The 19,826-nt window shown below is 51.3% G+C and overlaps 2 protein-coding genes across 5 annotated transcripts; both read left to right on the top strand.

Annotated features, from left to right (window-relative positions):
• Positions 1 to 878: 878 nt before the first annotated feature.
• Positions 879 to 13,561, top strand: DPF2 (double PHD fingers 2). Of its 4 annotated transcripts, none has more exons than XM_027531521.1 (12): positions 879 to 987; positions 5,203 to 5,363; positions 5,748 to 5,855; positions 6,180 to 6,343; positions 7,158 to 7,247; positions 7,407 to 7,485; positions 7,995 to 8,036; positions 9,026 to 9,163; positions 9,291 to 9,419; positions 9,560 to 9,672; positions 10,189 to 10,270; positions 12,263 to 12,950. In XM_027531521.1, exons 1-12 carry the CDS (start codon positions 956 to 958, stop codon positions 12,337 to 12,339), a joined length of 1,215 nt encoding a protein of 404 aa, XP_027387322.1. In that variant the 5' UTR covers positions 879 to 955; the 3' UTR covers positions 12,340 to 12,950. The 4 variants fall into 4 exon arrangements, with proteins under 4 accessions (XP_027387322.1, XP_027387323.1, XP_027387324.1 ...); XM_027531520.1 differs by having other exon boundaries at positions 956 to 987; positions 7,155 to 7,247; positions 12,263 to 13,561; XM_027531522.1 differs by lacking the exon at positions 7,995 to 8,036 and having other exon boundaries at positions 7,155 to 7,247; positions 12,263 to 13,560.
• Positions 13,562 to 16,020: 2,459 nt separating this feature from the next.
• TIGD3 (tigger transposable element derived 3) lies at positions 16,021 to 19,418 on the top strand. The gene is made up of 2 exons (XM_027532528.1): positions 16,021 to 16,713; positions 17,634 to 19,418. The coding sequence occupies exon 2, from the start codon at positions 17,650 to 17,652 to the stop codon at positions 19,063 to 19,065; it is 1,416 nt and encodes a 471-aa protein (XP_027388329.1). The 5' UTR covers positions 16,021 to 16,713; positions 17,634 to 17,649; the 3' UTR covers positions 19,066 to 19,418.
• Positions 19,419 to 19,826: the final 408 nt, after the last annotated feature.

Below are 19,826 nucleotides of genomic sequence, written 5' to 3'. Positions count from 1 at the left end.
TCTAAATCTGTTGAAATGGAGATCATGGTGTCTTTGTTAGATGTTTCAATGAACTGATGAGAACAAAATCCCCATTAAACTGGGCAGAGAGACACTCAGAAATCAATCAACAGAGATAGTAAGTATAAACAAGAATATGTGCTCTGAAAGGGTGAAAAGAAAGAGGGTGATAAAGGCAGAAAGGGCTTAAGGAAGGGCTCTGATATTTTAAAAAGAGGATATTAAGCCATGTTTGCAGATGAATTTGCATGATTCAATAGTGAAGGAGAAGTGAATGGTACAGGAGAGGAAGTTGCAAGAGACAAGTTCTTCAGAGGAGGAAAAGAGCTTAGGGGTAGGAAGCAGGGGAGAAGAGGTGGGGATCAATTAAGTTGGTGGCAGGAAGGTGGGGGAACTTTTGTCAGACCCCAATATTCGGGCCAAAGATCTGTCAGGTTCTTGCAGTTAATATTTCTCTCCCTAAAATGGGCAGCCCAAAAGGAGTGTGCACTGCTCTTACCTTCGGCTACCTACCAGCCCCTAGTCTGTACGTGAGGGCAAAGGGTTATTAACCACGAGGTTAAAGGTCAGAAAGGTAACAGGACGCATGACCTCCATCTAGACCACCTCTGGGTTTGCCAGTTCTCACCAACCTCTCACCTTCTCATTTCTGGACCTGGTCAGATCCTCGCTCCCTTCTCCCTTCTCCCTTCTCCCTTCTCACTAAACGGATGAGGCAAAATAGGAGCAGAAGCCTCGGGGCGCGCGCTCGCCTCCATTGCGCCTGCGCATTCGTCCCCAGATTTCCAGGCTGGGGAGAACCCGGCAGAAGCTCGTTCTCCGTCGCTCGCTCTCGGGCGCACGCGCCCGAGTGCCGCCTGCGCAGAAGGACAAGGAAATTACTTCTCTCTGCGGTCCCAGCGCCTGCGCGCTGCGGGCTCCGGGCCTCCCGGCCTGAGGGAGAGGAGCCGGGAAGATGGCGGCCGTGGTGGAAAATGTAGTGAAGCTGTGAGTGGCCGTTTCTTTCTCTTCCAGGCTAGGAGGTCTTGTAAGGGACCTGGAAGCAGGGGGCGGTGTGGGAACGGACGAGGCGGAGAGAGGGACGTGCCTGGAGACGCCGTGTATCGACTCGTGGAGGGGAGGGCAACAGGAGACTCGGGAGAAGACGTTGCGCTTCTTTAGAAACTTGTGGAGGCCCTGAGGGGGACACACGGGAGCCCCTAACGGGCAGCCTCCCTGTGGGGCTGGGCGCTCCTTCAGGCGAAAGGTTTCCAGAGTATGGCGCCCTTGTTGCGTACGGGAGACGGTCCCGGATTCGCCTCAGTCCGGGAGAGCCGGGCCGACCCCCGCGAAGCGCGGCCGGCGACCCCTCCCCATCGGCTGCCCGCAGCGGGCCCCGGAGGAGCAGGCTTGGCCGCCCTGGCGCCGTTGAGCGCTCAGGGCTGTTTTGTTCTGAACAGCCCCGTGACGTTCCTGGGCGGGCGGGGGCGGGGGTGGGGTGGTCCTTGAGTATCAGGTACCCGAGACCAAAAATATTCCTGGGGAGAATTTGTGGAAGAGCAGATACAGAGGGAAAGAACTTCAGGGAAGAGGGGCTTGGCGCCGGCCAGTCCCAGCCATCGGAAAGTGGGCACTGGGCGGACGCAGTCCAGGACGCCCTGGCCGCCCCTAGGGGCATCTAGGTCGGCCGTCTTCGCTCTGCAATACTCTTGGACTGGGCAGATTTCAAGCGAAGTTAAAGTTCATGGTTGTTTGGCAAACTGAGAATGGCCTGTTAGCTGTGAGTTAAAGATGCTTTGGGACTTGATTTAACCCAGCCTCCTCCCCGAAGAAGAATCTAAATGAGTTTTCCAATGGGGTCTTCCACCCCCACCCCCACCCCCGTCGGCCAATACAGCAAGCTCTTTAATGGACACATTTGGCTTGGTGCAGCGGTAGGAAAAATGAGGTGACCAGCTGTCCAACTTGGCTTTTGGATTTTGACTGGGTGAGAAGGTAAAGGTTTGGGAACTCTTCTAAGGGGCACACAGCTTCTCATCTGTCTTTGTAGTAGACTGAGCCCCACTGTTCTCAAGAGCCTTTTTTCTAAGGGGACGTTGCTTCTCTCCCTCCTCCTGCCTGGAGCCTTTTCTTTGAGAATGCTTTCCCACTTCCATTAAGCTAAGTGCCTTCTCCTTGTGGGTTTTTTGGTCGTTTTTTTTTTTTTCTTCTAACATGCTTTCAGCTCCATCCTGCTGCCTCTTTCAGCCACCCCTACTCCCAGCACTATTATCTTCCTCTCTGATCTGCCCACTTCAGTTTCCGCAGCACTCTCTCCAAGCTGACATTTCCCTCAGTTTAGAAATGACGCTGCTGATCTACCATTTATATGTTATCCATACTGACTCAGATGTTCTTTCTTTGTTTCCCTGTCTTTCTCTTTGTTGACTGCCCCTGTCCCATTGTAAAGGGAGGTTTTACACAGGTTTCATGCCTCTCAAAAAAGAATCAAAGCTTCTACCTTGGAAAGCTTACTGTAATGGGGGAATGTCAAAACTTGCCTAGGTTTAAGAGTTTTACGTAGTGAGATTGTTTAGGTTGGAAGACTTTCATCTGAGAAATAAGGTCACCAACCCTTTCATGCAGTATTGGAAGTGAGGGGTTGCCCGTTTAAACAGAACTTGACTTCTTATTTCTCTTTAAAGATCTGTAGAGATAGTGAAGGTCACCAACCGCTGATTCCTGAGTACCAGTAATAACTAACCAACTTTCTGCTCCCTCAGTTCTAGCTGTAAAGAGCTGTGGACCACAGTTAATACATTTTCCTACAGAACCTGCTCTTTAAAAAGAGACTTCCAGTCTTCCTGTACTGTTCTCGTCCTGGAAAGAGACGCTTTTCTTGACCACGGTGTGCCTAGTCGTCTGACTGCTGAGGTTTTACATTGAGGTCAGGACTACTAGCTCATCTTTTCTGACTTGCATCTTGTTCTGGGAGAAGAATTTTCCTTTTGTAAATTCTCCATCCCTCCCAAATGTGGTGTCAGAATTGAAACAATCTTTAAGGGGTCTTACTGGGGCAAAATAATAGTATAAAAGAGCTGTGGTTGCTGACTGGTTTTGAAATCCTCTGTGTTAGGTAACAAGATATGGAGAATGTTAGCTTAAAATTTCTTGTAGTAGGAGCCTTAGATTCTTAAGAGAGCTCTCATTCTTCTTTGCTCTATCCTCATCAGATCCTCTCTTCCTCCAACTTGTATTTCTTTATCAGCTCTCTCACTCACAATGCAGTTTGCCCCACCTTCTGAAATCCCTTTTAACTCACAGGAGCTTTGATAGAACATGTCTCATCCATACCTCAACCCCACCCCCACCCCTGACAGTTTCCAGCCTCCTTGCTCTGACTTTGCAGTTCTCAGCCTGTCTAGCCCTTCCTTCCATCTGACTTACAGTGTCAGTATCAATTTCCATCATCAGAAACAAAGGCGCTGCTGCACTCAGCCTTGTTTATCCAATTTTTCTCTGTTTAGTGAGGACATGGCTGCCTCCTAAAGGCGAGCAAATATGAGCCTATTCCTTCTCTTTATTCTCCAGCACAGGCTTCATGTCTGCCTCAAATTACAGTCATTACAGCACATTGAATCAAGCCAGACTGTCTTGTGTCACTGCCTGCGTGCAGTGTATATCTTTGTTGGTTGCTGGGAACGTTCTAAGCTGTGCCTCAGTGGTCTATTGTGGCTGCCCCGTGAAAGCCCCTCTTACATTCCAGAGCAGGGTTTGTTGCTGCAGCTTGAGTTATGAACATAAGCTACAGAGATTTACTGTGTTCAACTTCTCATGCTTGGAGTCTCCCTCTTGTAGAATATGTCAGAGCTTATCTAGTTCAGCCACCCTAGTCAGTAGCATACCTGAGGTCCACATGGGTTGACTAAATGTCCACATATATGTGGTGACTTGCAGCCAAGCCAGATCTTTTTACTTCTGAGTCAGGATATTCCAGACACCTTCTTGGGTGCTGAGGATATTGTGGGGAAGAAATCATCTGCCCTCAGTTAGTTTACTTTAAGATCAATCAAGGGGAATTCCCTGGCGGTCCAGTGGTTAGGACTTGGCGCTTTCACTGCTAAGGGCATAGGTTCAATCCCTGGTTGGCAAACTTTAAGATCCTTCAAGCCACTTAGTGCGTAGAAAGAAAAAGTTTGCTCAAATATATAAATGTGAATTGTATTAATTTAAGCTCTAGTATTACTGTGCTTGTTAAACCCTGAAGGATGAGAACAAGGTTGGTTCTATATACATGCTTCTTAGAACCAGATTACTCCTGGCACTGCAGTTTTGCAGCTTTTTAAAGCTCTTAAAAAGTTCAAATTTCAAAGGAGGTCTTTTGAGTTCAAAAAGGTTCTTTCTTTAAAAAATTGTTAGTGTGAGAATGGAGAAGGGTCTAGAATAGGCCTTTCTGCAAACAGGTTTTGTATCAGTGTAATGGTACTCAGTAGAAAGTGGGCTTCAAGGGTGTTCACATATTTCCCAATGTTTTCTATTGATTGTAAAGTTAGTATATAGAATTAGCTACTTGGCAAATACCTAGTTTAAAACTCAAAAGATATAAAATGGCACAAAGGAGAAAGTCCCCTAGTCACCTGGTTTTTCTCCTTGGACGCCTACAGTTTCTTTTCCACCACTTAGGGACATCCCATAACACTCCTCAGCCCTGTACCCCACCGCCCCTCTTTTTTTGTAGTTATCTTGGAGATTGTTTAATATTTGTACATGAAGAGCTTCCTTTTTTTTGTTACAGCTAAGTTGAATTTCTTTGTATAGATGGGGTTTGATAAACTTTAGTAAGTCCCCCCAGATCTTTTGAACTCTTCTTGTTTGTAAACAGGAGTAACTTCAGCTTCTCAGAATCCTGAGGGTTAAGAGAAGTAGCACTTTGGTTACCAAAGGGTTGGAGAGGCACAGAACAAACATTATTTTCTTCCCCTCTTTGTGGGTTAGACTAAGGACTGATTAGACACAGGGTGCAATCATGTGCTCTGACGGTAATTTATTTGTAAGGTACTTTTCCTCATAATGGCCTAGTGAAGGGGTTTGGTGTCCCATGAGGCAGAAATGGAAGCAAATAAAAGCAGAGTCACATTCTCCCAGTCCCTTGAGCCTTCTAGAGAAGCAGATGGCAAGGGAGAGGGATAGCCCAGCACACACACACACGTGCGCAGTCACACCTGAGTTTTGTCTTTCCTGAAGCCTTGGGGAGCAGTATTACAAAGATGCCATGGAGCAGTGCCACAATTACAACGCCCGCCTCTGTGCTGAGCGCAGCGTACGCCTGCCTTTCTTGGACTCACAGACGGGAGTAGCCCAGAGCAACTGTTATATCTGGATGGAAAAGCGACATCGGGGTCCAGGTGAGAATCCACTCAGGAGCCCAAGGAGGAAGCAGCTTCCTCATCTTAGGTGATGAGCCAGCTGAATAGGTTTTCCCTTTTGCTTTCCACCCAGGGATGCATACGGTCTTCCCGTGATTAGAATCCTGGAGAGGTCGAAACACCTTTTGTTTTCCACAGGGCTACACTGCTCAGGGTCTTGCTGGGCTCTGGAGAGCTATGTGTTAGCCAAAGCTCCTGAGCTTAATCTGTTTTCTTGTCCATAAGCCATGCCTCCTCCAGCCCCAGGTGCTCACCAGCCATATTCCTCCCTTGCTCTAGAACGGTACTCATGTGGAAAGTGTTTGATACTGTTTTCTAGAGCTGTGTTAGGGTTTGATTTCTCTCTTTTCCTTCCTTCCTTAGGATTGGCCTCTGGGCAGCTGTACTCTTACCCTGCCCGGCGCTGGCGGAAAAAGCGGCGAGCCCACCCTCCTGAGGATCCAAGGCTTTCTTTCCCATCTATTAAACCAGGTGAAGCATAGTCCCTCCTGAGCGGGATATACCCTGCTGCATAGTCAGAGGCCTGCTAATCACCTGTTACGTACCAGGCCCGGTGCTAGATTCTAAAGATACTAAAATGAATGAGATGTGAGTCTTTCTGTAAAGAATTCAGCCTAATAGTTAAGAGACAAGTAAACAGACAAGTTATGGTGCCAAGTAAACCAGAGCATCTTGGTTCCTGGGCACCCAGAGACCAGAAGGCAGTGACTGGCTTGTGATCGGTCTGACACTGTAGACCAGGCAGATCTGCGTTCAGCCCTTCTGAGCCTCACCTCCTCCTGACCTTGCCCGCAGACACAGACCAGACCCTGAAGAAGGAGGGGCTGATCTCTCAGGATGGCAGTAGCTTAGAGGCTCTGTTACGCACCGACCCCCTGGAGAAGCGAGGCGCCCCCGATCCCCGAGTTGATGATGACAGCCTGGGCGAATTTCCTGTGACGAACAGTCGAGCACGGAAGGTACACGATTAACACTGTGGTTAAGGAAACTGTGGTAGAAACCAGTCTCCTCTTCATCAGAGGCCAGCCGGTAATCAGAATAGAAGCAGAAGCTATGGGCCAGGAGGGGCCCCTGCTGTTCTGTTCCTGCTCCATTCCTTAATGAGCACTGGGTACTGATGGGCTTCATTGTCACCATCCCATCTTTCCTGCTCCTTTTCTGGTAACTATAGACTCTCATCTTCTGTTGCCACCTGAGTTTTTTTAGTGCCTGGGGTTACCTAGGTGATGTCCCTGCCAACAAGGAAGCGAAAACTGTACATAAAAATACGTCAGGCATTGTGCTAAGCACTTTTCCGTCATTTTCTGCAGTCTCTACGATCTTAGGAAATAGGTACCTTTGCCCATTTCACATGGTGGGGGGCGGCGCTGCAGCACATTAGTGAAAAGAAAAACTTGCCACTAGTAAGCAGCATAGTTTAACTCTGGGACGTTAGGTGTTGGAAGGGAACCGCTGCTGACATGCTCCCAGGTGGCAGATCAGAGGCAGGAGAGGGCATGCCACTTGGGGTATCGGAAAGTTTTATGAAAATGTGGCATTTGATTTAGCTACTTGGAGATGGTGGGAAAGGCATTCCAGGCTAGGGGAACAACATGAAGAAAGGCCCAGAGAAAGGAGAGCCCAAAGCCTTGAAAGAACAGCAGTGAGGAGTGAGGCTGGAGTGGAGCCGCTGGGTCATGGAGGCGGCCCTGGCAGCCTTGGCCAGTCCCAACGTGGGGGAGCTGTTGGATGTTCTCATTTCTGCCCATCCTAATCCTCCTGTCTACTCAGCGGATCCTAGAACCAGATGACTTCCTGGATGACCTTGATGATGAGGACTATGAAGAAGACACTCCCAAGCGTCGGGGCAAGGGGAAGTCCAAGGTGAGGGGCAGCCCGGGGGATTGGGGAGCCTGCAGAGTCCCACTGTCTTACCGCTTGTTGTTGCCATCATCCTTCCTGAATGAGATTAGCAGCCACTACCAGGAGAGTAACTCTTCAGGCCTAGACACCTTAGTAAGGGCATCTTTTTGCTCTTTGCAGAGTAAAGGTGTGGGCAGTGCCCGTAAGAAGCTGGACGCTTCCATCCTGGAGGATCGGGACAAACCCTATGCCTGTGACAGTGAGTGCCTCAGGAGTGGGTGGGTAGTCCTTGCCTTGGACCCAGCTCCTCGGGATATGAGAGGAGGGAAGGTTGTATTCTTGCTCAAAGTGGTAAAACAAGCTTGGACTCTTGTCCTGCCTGCTGACTGGTTCCCTCTGAAATCCCTGAGAGGCCCTGGCCTCTGCTGCACGACGGGTGAGCCTTGCATGCTCTGGGGGAGATTTCTCCTGTCCTCTGGGGTGGGGGTGCCCATGAGGGACACACAGCAGGCAGAGTTGGCCTCTCAGTAGATGACATCTGGGCCTGCTGGCCCCAATCCAGTCAGGCCCCAGGAGTCCAACGCTAACTTTTCCAGCGTCTGTTCCCTCTTCCCCTTTTCTCTGACTCGCCCCACTTCTGTCCCTCCACCCTGGGAGCACCGTCGCCACTGGGGTTTCTCTCTCGTTTGCTCTGCTTTCCTGCTGCTGCTATACCTGTCTCAAGTGTACCAAGGCCCTCTTCTCATGACTTTTCTTTCTGTCTTTCAGATAGTTTCAAACAAAAGCATACCTCGAAAGCGCCCCAGAGAGGTAGCTCTCTCAACTTCTCAGACTTTTGGTTTTCCTATCCCTTTTTCCCTTCTCCCTTTGTTCCTGCCTTTCTCATCTGTGACGCTAGTGTTAAGGTCCCTGGAATGGCATGGAGAGAGGAGCCCTGGCCCTTCTGTTGCGGTCCACTGCTCACAGTCCCAGAAGCTGCCTCTCCCTGCTTGTCTCCCACCATGTTGCTCTAGGGCTGCTTGGGCCCACTGCATGGGGTGGCTTTAGAAGCATTCTGAGGGACCCATTGTCCCAGATCCCTCTGCTTCCGCTTCCCCAAAACAGACATGTGGTGGTCAGCTAATGTTCCCCACCATCCTGCCACCCTTCCCATCCCTTCCCCATTCCTTTCCTGCTACCCCCTATTCTTGGTATCACTGCTCAAAGGTACAGGGTGCCTCGTGGGGATCTGCTTTCCTTGCTGGTTGAGGGGTCGTTGGTTGGATAGAGCACTGATGTGGGCATGTCTTTGAGTTTCTCTGGGGGACAGCTACCCCAGGAGACTCAGTTGATAGATTTTCCCCAAGAGATCCAGAGGTGGGCTATGTTGTATTTGGGGAGTAGCATGAGCCTACATTTACTGAGAGATAAAAAAAGTCTGGAGTCTTAGCTTTCCTCCTGCCTGCCATTATTTTAAAATTATTGCAATACTATAGAAGGTCCCTTTCCTTCCTGACTTGGAGCTCCCCAGACTATTCCCAGGGCAGGCAGAAGGCAACAGCTCAGTCTCCCAGACAGCTTGAGTGGAGGAGCAGAGGTGGCCGTGCTCTGGGCTTTAGTAAGTGGAGGAGCCGTGGAAGCTTGAGCCCCAGGCCTGCTGTTCCTGGCCACGGGGAGGCGGTTCTCAGTAGACGTCTGTCCCTGAGCAGAGCTGATGGGGGCGGTTACCTCTGCCTCAGGTGGAGCCCACAGCTTAGAGGGGCAGGGATGAGGTACCCTCAGATCCTAACACCTTTCTCTGCAATCTTCTCCCCACTCAGTTTGTGGAAAACGTTACAAGAACCGACCAGGCCTGAGTTACCACTATGCCCACTCCCACTTGGCTGAGGAGGAGGGCGAGGACAAGGAAGACTCACAGCCACCCACCCCAGTTTCCCAGAGGTCCGAGGAGCAGAAATGTAAGCTGGTGTCAGGGGCGGGGCAAGCAGGAGTCGGCCGGGCTGTGAAAAACCCTCCTTGCGGGGATGTCAGGAGACCCAGAGGCCTGCATGGGTGTCATCTGAGTTCTTCCCTTTGTCGTTATAGCCAAGAAGGGTCCTGATGGATTGGCCCTGCCCAACAACTACTGCGACTTCTGTCTGGGGGACTCCAAGATCAACAAGAAGACAGGACAGCCCGAGGAGCTGGTGTCCTGTTCTGACTGTGGCCGCTCAGGTATCTGAGCCAGTGCAGCCCCTGCCGACACCCAGACCCTGAGGGCCCGTGGCTCACCAGCATCCCAGTGGCTGTCATAGCCGGGTCCCCTCGCTGCTCCCCAGCCTTCAGCTCCCTGATTCGCTCGCTCTCCTCCACAGGGCATCCGTCCTGCCTCCAGTTCACCCCTGTGATGATGGCAGCAGTGAAGACCTACCGCTGGCAGTGCATCGAGTGCAAGTGCTGCAACATCTGCGGCACCTCCGAGAATGACGTGCGTGTCCCCCCCCCCACCCCCCCCCCCCAGCATACTCCTGCTCGGCTTTTCCTGTCCTTTCCACCAGGAGGAACTTTGATTTGTTTGGCAGGTGTTCACTGAGTATCTGTGTCAGACCCTGTTTTAGGCACTCAGGACACTAAAGACAAACAACGTCCCTACTTTCATGGGCGTCACCCTCTTGTGTGAACAAACAGTTAGCAAGGAAATGAGTGGCATCTTTATGCTGTTCCCTTCAGAGAACGTTCCATGCAGTAGTGTGGTTAACTGTTAGAGTAAGTGAATAACTGATTCAGATAGAGCTTTTCTGAGGCTGTTGGGGTCCCGGTGGGATGACAGTGACTTTCTGGATGGAGAGGGACAGCAGTAGTTTTCTGGCCAGAGGGTCCCACGTCTGTTCTTCCTGCCATCTGCCCCCACCCCTCTTGGAAGAGCCCTTCTAACCCATTCCCAGCGGCCCAGGCAAGGGGAGTCATTCACCTCCCCCTTCCTCTTCCATCTCACCTCCTCTAGGACCAGCTGCTCTTCTGTGATGACTGCGATCGTGGCTACCACATGTATTGTCTAACCCCGTCCATGTCTGAGCCTCCTGAAGGTAGGTTTCCCTGTACTCTTACTCAGAACAAGTATTTATTAGTGACTTGGAAAATCACTTATATAGTGAGTGTATTCCTGTATCAGTGATACAGTCTTCCAGGTTAGGGAGTAGGCTCTTAGCTTTCACTCAGTTCTGAGTGCTTTACTAGCATTGCACCTTTGGGGTTTAACGTTTGTACATTATCACCAGATAACATGCACAGCCACAGAAAACGGACAGCCTGAAAGAAAACAGATGCTGAGCAGAAAATAATTACCAGAAGGAGAGATCTGTTATCCTTCAACCAGCCTACAAAACTCAGTCATAGTTTGTCCAGTGGGGGACTGTGGTTTCACCACTCCATGCCTGACAGATTGAGTGTTCATTTCCACCAGTTGGGAGAGGGAGCTGAACCTGGGACCTGAACAGTTTGCTCAGGCCCTCCAGCAGTGTTTAGTAAGATGCTTCAAATTTATGGAAGGTCTTCAATGAAATCATTGGGGACACCAAAAAGTGGCTGCCTCTCCGCAAGTCCTCTTTGCACCAGATTTCCGTGCTGAAGTCCATCCTTTATAGAAACTCAGAAGCTTACTCAGGAGTACATGAAGCCCAGGAGCTGTTACTGTGACAGAGGATGTGGGCCAACATTGCAGGCGAGAGAAAGTAGCTCACTGCCTGATGTGAGCTGACTTGCAGTGTAGGTCAGACTGCTGTCACCCCCTAGGAGGATGCCACTGACAAAGTCTGAGGGCCCTTTAACAGCTGCAGGGAGGATGTCTTGCTCATCTGTCACACCACATTTGTTTGTTTTATCTGTCAGGCCACATTTAGGGAGAAGCAGCATGTTTTGTGTTCTATTGTTTTTTAACCATAAAATACCAATTCACAGGCACAATTCTGCATGAACTGTAGAAAGGCTTTCCTGTGGAAGTGCTGTCAGACACTGCTGTGGTAGAGAGTTGCAGACAGCTGGGGAGTACCCGCCACAACCATCAGATGGTCTAGCCTCTAGGCCAGGAGTTCCAAACTATGACCCCAGGCCAAATCGAGCCGAACCTAGTATACATAATTCACAAGCTAAAAATTATTTTTACATTTTCAAACAGAATTAAAAAAAAAAAAAGACTGAAACTGTGTGGCTCACAAAGCCTAAAGCAGTTAACACTGTCTGGCAGTTTACAGAAAAAATTTATCAACTGCTATATATTGACGTTTGGGTTAGGAAGGACCTTAGCTTTTTGAGAGTCACCTCTGAAGAGCTGATAAAAGCTATGGATTCTTTCCCTCAGAATGATGTTGAAATACACGTATGTACAACTGTGTTTATAGTTTTGAGGTAATAAGGGCTAATTTTGTTTCTCAAGGCATAGAAGAATTTAGCTGTAGCAAGTATTAATAAATGAACAAAATAAACCAGTTATTTTGCTTATAAGGAATATTATTTCCTGTTTTTTTTTTTTTTTTTAATGAAACCAGACTTGGGTCACAGTAAGTTGCATCATCATAGCTGGCCCCCTTTTCCTCTCATTGGGTCCTCAGCCTCTGCTCAGACAGCTGGTGACAGTGGAGAGCCCGTCTCTTCTGTCTGTGGGCTTTGCAGAAAACTGTCTTCTGTGGAATCAGTATTGGTTTCTCTAGATCCTCTATTCATGATCTTTATTCTAGCCTTTGGGGCCATGAGAACAAAAGTCTGGCTCTTCTGTAATCACAAGTTTAAAGCTCGGTTGCTTTAAAAAAGTTCTTTGTCTCCCCAGGTCCTCTTTAGTGATTATAATTATAGGGCCCAGAGGCCCTGGGAATCTGTCTTCTAAAATAGGCCTCCAGGTGATGCTTTCTTTCATCTCCATTGAGAATTATTTTTCATGCTGTTTGAAGACCTAGAGTTTGTCCCTGCTCAAGATAACTGAAACTTTGCTGCTGCAGCACATCTCCAGTCCTCCCCGTAGCCAGTCCTGCCACTGGAGGTGAGGATTGTGTGGAGCCCTCCTGACCCTCTGTGCTTCTCTGCAGGAAGTTGGAGCTGCCATTTGTGTCTGGACCTGTTGAAGGAAAAAGCTTCCATCTACCAGAATCAGAACTCCTCTTGATGTGGCCACCCCCAACCCCTCATACATCTAGGGCTGTTTCTCTCCTCTCTGTTTTTCATACCCACTTTCCCTTCCCCCTCTCTTTCTCAAGTCCAGAGAATTGCAGGTGGTCATGCCAGCCTGCCTTTGGCAGCAGCAAGCTGAGGTGGCAGCTCTGACCACCTCTGGCCCCAGGCCCTCAGGGAGAACGGAGCAGCACCCTGGCCCAGGGCATAGCTGTGGGCCCAGCTTCTCCCTGCTCTCCCTGAAGAGCATTCACTCTGTCTACCTTGGGCCGAGGCCAGGGTTCAAACATTGTCCTCCAACAGAGAGTGGGAGAGCAGCTCACTTCTCTCAGCTCAGCCTCCACTCTGGTCCCACGGTTTTCCCTTCCTGTGAAGGTGAGTCAGACTGGGGCATATGCCAGAGCAGCTGGGAGTGAGAACTGAGCAAGCTGGCAAGCAGCTGCCCATGCCCTCGTGCTGCTTAGCCTCACTGCCTCCTTCCCCCAGAGTGGCTTCCTGCGGCCCTCTGTTCTGCAGCCCAGGATCCTTTACCTGAGCCAGGTAAATGCTCTTGGTCCTGCTCCTGGCTCTACCCCGTTCCCACAAACCTACCCCAGGGGGAGTAGCAGCCTCACCCTGATTGTTCCTTGTGCTTGCCTGTCTCATTCTCACAGGCCCTGGTCTCTAGTGACTGAAGCATTCCCCACCCTTGTTATTTTCTGTCTTCTGCCCCATCCCCCTCCTTATTCCCTTTGGTTTTGTGGGGAGAGGGGAAGCATCATGGGGCCAGGCCAGAAGCTTGGGGGCCACTGGGAGATATTGGATAATGTGCCTGTTTTTTAACTCGATGAAAAAGCCTACCTCCGAAATCCCCTTTTTGTTCTTCCTGGACCTGGGCATTCAGCTCCTGCCCTTAACTGAATTGGGAGCCTCTGCCGCCTGCTCTGTGTATCCTGGCTCCTGGGTCGTGGGGAAGCCACCTAGACATCTCTTTCTTCCCTCGCACACTTGATAGCAGCTGGTAAGGTCTTCACACCCTGATTCTTTAATTTTCTGCCTGGTGACACTTTAAATAATAGGGGGGACTGTTCATCCCAGGACAGCCTGGAATGTCCTTCCCCTTGGCTGTGGGCAGGCCCTAATTCACTGTCACTTTGGAGTTGAGGTGTCTTTTTTTTCTTTCTTTCCTTAGTTCCTATATTCTAAGCATTAGTACAAATAAACATTTTTACACAGAGCCTTCTGCTGGATTCTTTTATCTCCAGGTCTCCTTTGCTGTTTAAGGCCACTTTATCCTAAAACTTCCTTAGGACAGTGGTTTTAAATGTTTTGAAGCATAGCTTTTCACCCAACTTAAAATTTTTGCTTAACCTTAGTAGATTAAGTTGATACAAAATTGGGTACTTTGTTTTAATCTTTTATGTAAATTATGACAATTTCTTATAAAGAAAAATGAAGTTGTTTTGATTAATACAAAATTTGAGGGCACTCCTGGTGGCTCAGTGGTAAAGAATCCACCTGCCATTACAGGAGAAACAGGTTTGATCCCTGGTCTGGGAAGATTCTATATGCCTCGGAGCAACTAACCCTAACCCGGGGGCCACAGCTATGTAAGCCTGTGCACCAGAGCCTGTCAGCTGCAACTGCGGAGGCCCACATCCTAGGGCCCGCGCTCCCCAGCGAGAGAAGCCGCCGCAGGGAAAAACCAGAGCGTTGCACCTGGAGGAAAGCCTGTGTAGCAACGAACACCCAATGCAGGCAAAAATAATGTTTTAAATGCAGTTAAAAATAACTTGAGAATCCTGTTTGTTTCTGTATTTTTGTGTCTTTGGGGGAGATTCTGCTGGATTTGTACATGCAAGTAATGACAACTTTATAACAGTTGACCTTGCAATTTAAGATACTTAAAAATAGGTCCAGAAGCTTGATTATTATATAAATAGAATGACAAGAAGACTCATGACATCATGATGAGACATGACTTTTTGTATAAGCCGTGAACATGAGATGAGAGACCCCAACCTTGTGAGTGAGCCCACAGTGCAGTGCTACAGCCTTTCCAGACAGATATATGAGCACAAAAAGGAGTTTCTTTTTCCTTCAGCCAACACGTGAAAGGTATGAATCAGTTATGAACCCCCTGAAACATGCTTAGGGTTTTCTGGGCCAGCCTGAAGGCCACTTGTTCCTCCTGGAAGGCAGAGTGGCCTGGGCCCCTGTGCTCAGTTAAGTAAGCCAGGTGCTCCAGTTTGGAATCGTATTAGGGACACAGCACAGCCCCCATCCGCCTGTCAGTACCTGGAAGTAGGCCTGGAGCAGAGGGAGTAAAGCAGTGAAATGATCCTTGCTGGTGGACTAAGTGTAGAAGATGAGATGCTGATGAGAGCCCTGTATCATTGAGAAGAGATTTGGAAAGGTTGCTGAAGGAGGATTTAGGATGGGACATAGAAGGATGGAAGAGGGATCAGGGTTGGGATGGGAAGGAAAGCCTGTGAGAAAGGGGACTCACCTGTGGCCCCAGACTTTGACTTGACTAAAGGGAGAGGAAAGCAGTCTAGAGCTGAGGATTCGGCACTCCAGACGCGGGGTTAAAGTCTACTTTGGACTTCAAAGAACTGAAGTCTACCAAGGAAAGGAATACTAAATCTTGACTTTAGGAACTTGAGTCTTGCCAAAAAGATACCAAAACTAAATAAAAATTAATCTCCACATGCCCTAACTCAGAACTAGCCCCAAGCAAGTAGTCTTGAAGGAGGAGACAGAATAGACTCTATTTTGAAAGCAGGACTCCATCTTGGGCCAGACTGTGGACTTTGAGCTGTATGTCCAGTATCTATGGAAACGACATACCAACAGGAAAACCAGACCCCCGGATGGAAGAGCCCCAGGGCTCATACCTAGACTCTCCATGGCCTGAAAGAATACCCTGATTATCTGTGTAACCCAATAGTCATAAATTTTATTATGCTTCTTGGGGTATGACCACAGGCCTGTTGATAATTGTCCCCTGTTAACCACAGTAGACTTAAGGCATATGAATCATGGGTTAACTTTGTATCTTTCTTTTCCTTTGTTCAGACTAGTTTCAGGGAATTTGGGGAGGTGGGTTTGGGCAGATACACTTAGGGTATTGTAGCCACGCATTCTGGGAAACAAACTCACTCGGACAATACAGATAGTGGAGTGCAGTTTATTACACCGGCAGGCCCAAAGCAGTCTCCGCTTAGCCAAGAACCCCGACCGGTTTTTGTGAAAACCTTATATACCCTAAGTGTACAGTGCCCAAACCCACTTCCCCAAATTCCCTGTAACTAGTCTGAACAAAGGAAAAGAAAGATACAAAGTAGCCTAGGTAGTTAACAGTGGACAATTAGCAATAGGTCTGTGGTCATACCCCAAGAAGTATAATAAAATTTATGATTCCATTGGGTTACACAGATAATCAGGGTATTCTTTCAGGCGACGGAGAGTCTAGGTATGAGCCCTGGGGCTCTTCCATCCAGGGGGGTCTGGTTTTCCAGTTGGTATGTCATTTCCATAGATACTGGGCATACAGCTCAAAGTCCACAGTATGGCCCAAGATGGAGTCCTGCTTTCAAGATGAAGCTTCCTCTGTTTCCTCCTTCACGGGTATATAAGGTTTTCACAAAAACTGGTTGGGGTCCTTACCTAAGAGGAGACTCTGCCTTGGGCCCGCCGGTGTAATAAACTGCACTCCACTATCTGCGTTGTCCTTCTGAGTGAGTTTGTTTCCCAGAATGCATGGCTACAACAGTCTGTTGTACCTTGGCTGACCGACCTGAGGTCAGTGCTGTCCATGGTAACATCTTTTGTGTGGCTTATAACCTGCTTCTATTTTTCAAAGACCACTGGGTAAGGGGAACGAGATCTGTTTGGTAGATGAGGAAGCTGCCTAGGGTCACGGCCAGGAAGACGTACTGCGTCCACGCTGTCGAGTCCTGTCAGGCTCCGAGGGCCGGGTCCCTGAGGCTGGCGGCGCATGCAGGACTCCCGCCGCGACCAGTCTCCGCCTCGCCATCCCTTCTTGCAGAAAGCTCCGTCCCCTCGGGGACCTGACGACCCGCCACTTTCGCAATGTCCAATGAGACTTAGCCGGGGGCGGGACGGACTTCACCGAAGGCCTATCTAATTGGTTCGGGGCGGGGCTGCGGCGGGTGGATGCTGAGCGGCGGACATCGGTCTTCCCAGCCTGGAGAGACCCCCGCGCGGGCTGCGCGCAGAGGGTGCGCGCGCCCGCCGCCCGCGCAGCCCCTCTGTCCGCTCGGCGCGTCCCTCTCCTGCTCTCCGGTAGCCGCCGGGAGAGGGGCTCGGGAGTCCGGCCCCAGCCAGAGCTGGGACCCGGGCGGCAGCCGCGGGACGAGCGCCTGAGGTGGGTGCAGAGCGGAAGGGCTGGAAGCCGGGAGGCGGGGAGGCCGGGCAGGCAGATGACTGGGTCCGCCCTGCCGATGGACTCCGGGTCACCAGAGGGAGAGGCCAGCCGAGTTGCGGAGCCCGACTCCTCGCCTGCCTGGGTCCCGGACGCTCGTCCCCCCGCCCTCCCAGGCCACAAGCCTCCCCGCTGAGGACAACCCGCCCCTCTCGCTGCCCGCGGCCTCCTAACCCCTCCTGCCCTTTGTCGCCTGTGCACCTGCCTTTCGGCCTTGTGTTTCCACCCACCCCCTCTCCAGGCCGGACCCCGGCCCAGCCTTCCCTGCTCAGGACCCAGCCCCAAATTAGACTTGCTTCTTCAGCCCCTAGTCCGTCCCTCTTTGTCGTCTGTACACCTGTCACCCCAACTCTGTTCATTCACTCCACCACCCGCCCCCAACATCATCTAAATTCAGCCTAGGCCCGGAGCCCCCTCCCTGTCCTGGGGGTTCCTCCCGCCCGCTCTGATTATCCCCTACACCTGCCCCCCTCGGCCCCAGCCCCTGTCCTCCCCCGTCCACGCTCCTTTGTTGTGTCTGCAGCTGTCCCCTCGTCTCTATTCATCCCTCTCCCGCGGACCCCTTTCTCCCTCTGACCAGGGGGCCATCCCCTCCAGGCTCTGTTCTGTCATTCTCCCATCAACGCCCGGCCCACTGCCCACTCAGCCTGGCCTTTTCCCTTCCTTTCAGCCCAGCCTTCTCACCTCCTACCCAGGATACCCTCGCCCTCTCCCAGCTGGTCCAGCCTTCCCTGGACTGCCCCCGCCCCTCCACACCAACCTGTCTCCCTGCCTCATATACTCTCTTTTCCTTGCTGCTCTCCTCTCCTAACCTGCGTGGCCTCCACCGTCAGTCCCCCGCTCACCCTTTCCTCCCTGCCCAGGTGCCGCCGAGAGGCCATGGAGCTGTGTGGCAAGAAGAAGCTTCACGCCCTGTCCCTGGCCGAGAAGATCCAGGTGCTGGAACTCCTGGATGAGTCCAAGATGTCCCAGTCGGAGGTGGCCCGGCGCTTCCAGGTCTCCCAGCCTCAGATCTCCCGCATCTGCAAGAATAAAGAGAAGCTGCTGGCGGACTGGTGCAGCGGCACGGCCAACCGGGAGCGCAAGCGCAAGCGGGAGTCCAAGTACAGCGGCATCGACGAGGCTCTGCTCTGCTGGTACCACATTGCCCGGGCCAAGGCCTGGGACGTGACAGGGCCCATGCTGCTCCACAAAGCCAAGGAGCTGGCCGACATCCTGGGCCAGGACTTTGTGCCCAGCATCGGCTGGCTGGTCCGCTGGAAACGCCGAAACAACGTGGGCTTCGGGGCCCGCCACATATTGGCGCCTCCGTTCCCCCCTGAGCCGCCTCCCCCAGCTCCCACTCCCCAGGCCCAGCTGCCTCTTTCTCTTAAAGATTTCTCCCCAGAGGACATTTTTGGCTGTGTTGAAGTGCCCTTGCTGTATCGGGCAGTGCCTGGCAGAGCGGGTACGTGTGATCGGGTGCAGGTGCTGCTGTGTGCCAACAGCAGGGGCACAGAGAAACGGCGGCTGTTGGTCTGTGGGCCCCAGGCTGCCCCACGATGCTTCTTTGGGGTCAGCAGTGAGGCCCTGCCTGCCTCCTACCACCCTGACCTGGCCATCCCCTGGTCGGAGTGGTTGTCACAATTCGATCGGGACATGGGGCGGCAGGGCCGGCAGGTGGCCTTGCTGATGGCTGCCCAAGTGGTGGAGGAGGTGGCTGGCCTGCCTGGGCTCTGCCACGTGAGGCTCTTGCCTCTGTCTGCTGCGAGTCCCACACAACCCCTGCCCAGCTCCGTGGTCCGGGCATTTAAGGCCCATTACCGGCGGCGTCTGTTGAGCAAATTGGCTGCCGCCCAGAGCGAGAGGGCTTGCACGTTGCTGGCCGAGATCGGGGCGGGCATCACAGTTCTGGACGCTCTGCACATGGCAGCAGCGGCCTGGGCCAAGGTGCCTCTCCAGCTCATTGTGAGCAGCTTCATTCAGGAAGGGCTGGCTCCCGGCAAAACGCCAGTGGCCCAGGACCAAGCCTCAGAGGTGCTGCAGGTCCCCGGTGGGCTGAGCCTCGAGGAATTTTCCCGCTTTGTGGATCTGGAGAGTGAGGAGCCTGTGTCTGGAGCGTGCAAAGAGGAGGTGGGCCCTGCAGACGAGGCGGGAAGCGGAGAGGACGGCTTCGAGCCCCTGCCCACCAAGGCTGATGCCCTCCAGGCTCTGGGCACCTTGAGGAGGTGGTTGGAGTGCAGTGGCACCACCCCAGAGCTATTTGAAAATTTCTATGCCTGTGAAGAGGGGGTGGAGCGACTCTGCTGCCTGTGAAGGGCTCTTCCTGCCGCAGCCCTCTCTCCTGTTTCCCATGGAAACGCCCTCTCTCAGAAGGCAGGTTGGGGGCTGGTCTCTTTCCCGTGGAAATGGAGCTTTTGTGAAAGGTGTTGAAGGGAGACAGGTTGGGAGACCAAGTCTAGGCTCTGAGCAAAAGTTGTCCAACCCCTAGAAAAGAGAGTCTAAACACAGGGCGGTGGGGCAGTGAAGCTCAGCTGCGTAGTTTCGGAACCTCTGTGGAGGCTGGGACTTAGGAAGGTGGAATAGGAATTTACAGACAGACCGACCCCTTGAACTCCGTGTTCAAAACAGTTCTGCTTCTGGAAATAAAGCTTTTAATCAGAAAAGCGGCCAAGGTTTTATCTTTATGTGTGTATGTGTGCTCAGTCATGTCCGACTTTTTGCGACCCCATGGACTGTAGCTCACCAGGCTCCTTTGTCCATAGAATTTTCCAGGCAAGAATACTGGAGTAGGTTGCCATTTTCTCCCCAAGGGGATCTTATCGACCCAGGGATTCAACCGGTGTCTCTTGCATCTCCTGCATTGGCAGGCAGATTCTTCACCACTGTGCCACCTGGGAAGCCCATTATTTTCATGAAAGGAGGGTATAGAAACTTTCAACTCAGGTTTTTTTGTTTTTGTTTTATGCAGGCCACTTTTAAAGTCTTTATTAAATTTGTCACAGTATTGTTTCTGTTTTATGTTTTGGTTTTTGACCTCAAAGTATGTGGGATCTTAGCTCCCCAACCAGGATTTG

The sequence above is a fragment of the Bos indicus x Bos taurus genome, chromosome 29 (genome assembly GCF_003369695.1).
Source record: "Bos indicus x Bos taurus breed Angus x Brahman F1 hybrid chromosome 29, Bos_hybrid_MaternalHap_v2.0, whole genome shotgun sequence".
Classification (NCBI taxonomy): Eukaryota; Metazoa; Chordata; class Mammalia; order Artiodactyla; family Bovidae; genus Bos; species Bos indicus x Bos taurus.
Note: the sequence above shows the minus strand (reverse complement) of the source record. Positions and strands in the feature narration are given on the sequence as shown.

Coding starts and splice junctions, on each gene's coding strand:
- DPF2 (XM_027531520.1), top strand. CDS start 956: ATGGCGGCCGTGGTGGAAAATGTAGTGAAGCT. Junction 7,486..7,994: donor CAAACCCTATGCCTGTGACA/GTGAGTGCCTCA, acceptor TCTGTCTTTCAG/ATAGTTTCAAACAAAAGCAT. Junction 9,673..10,188: donor GCGGCACCTCCGAGAATGAC/GTGCGTGTCCCC, acceptor CACCTCCTCTAG/GACCAGCTGCTCTTCTGTGA.
- TIGD3 (XM_027532528.1), top strand. CDS start 17,650: ATGGAGCTGTGTGGCAAGAAGAAGCTTCACGCCCTGTCCCTGGCCGAG.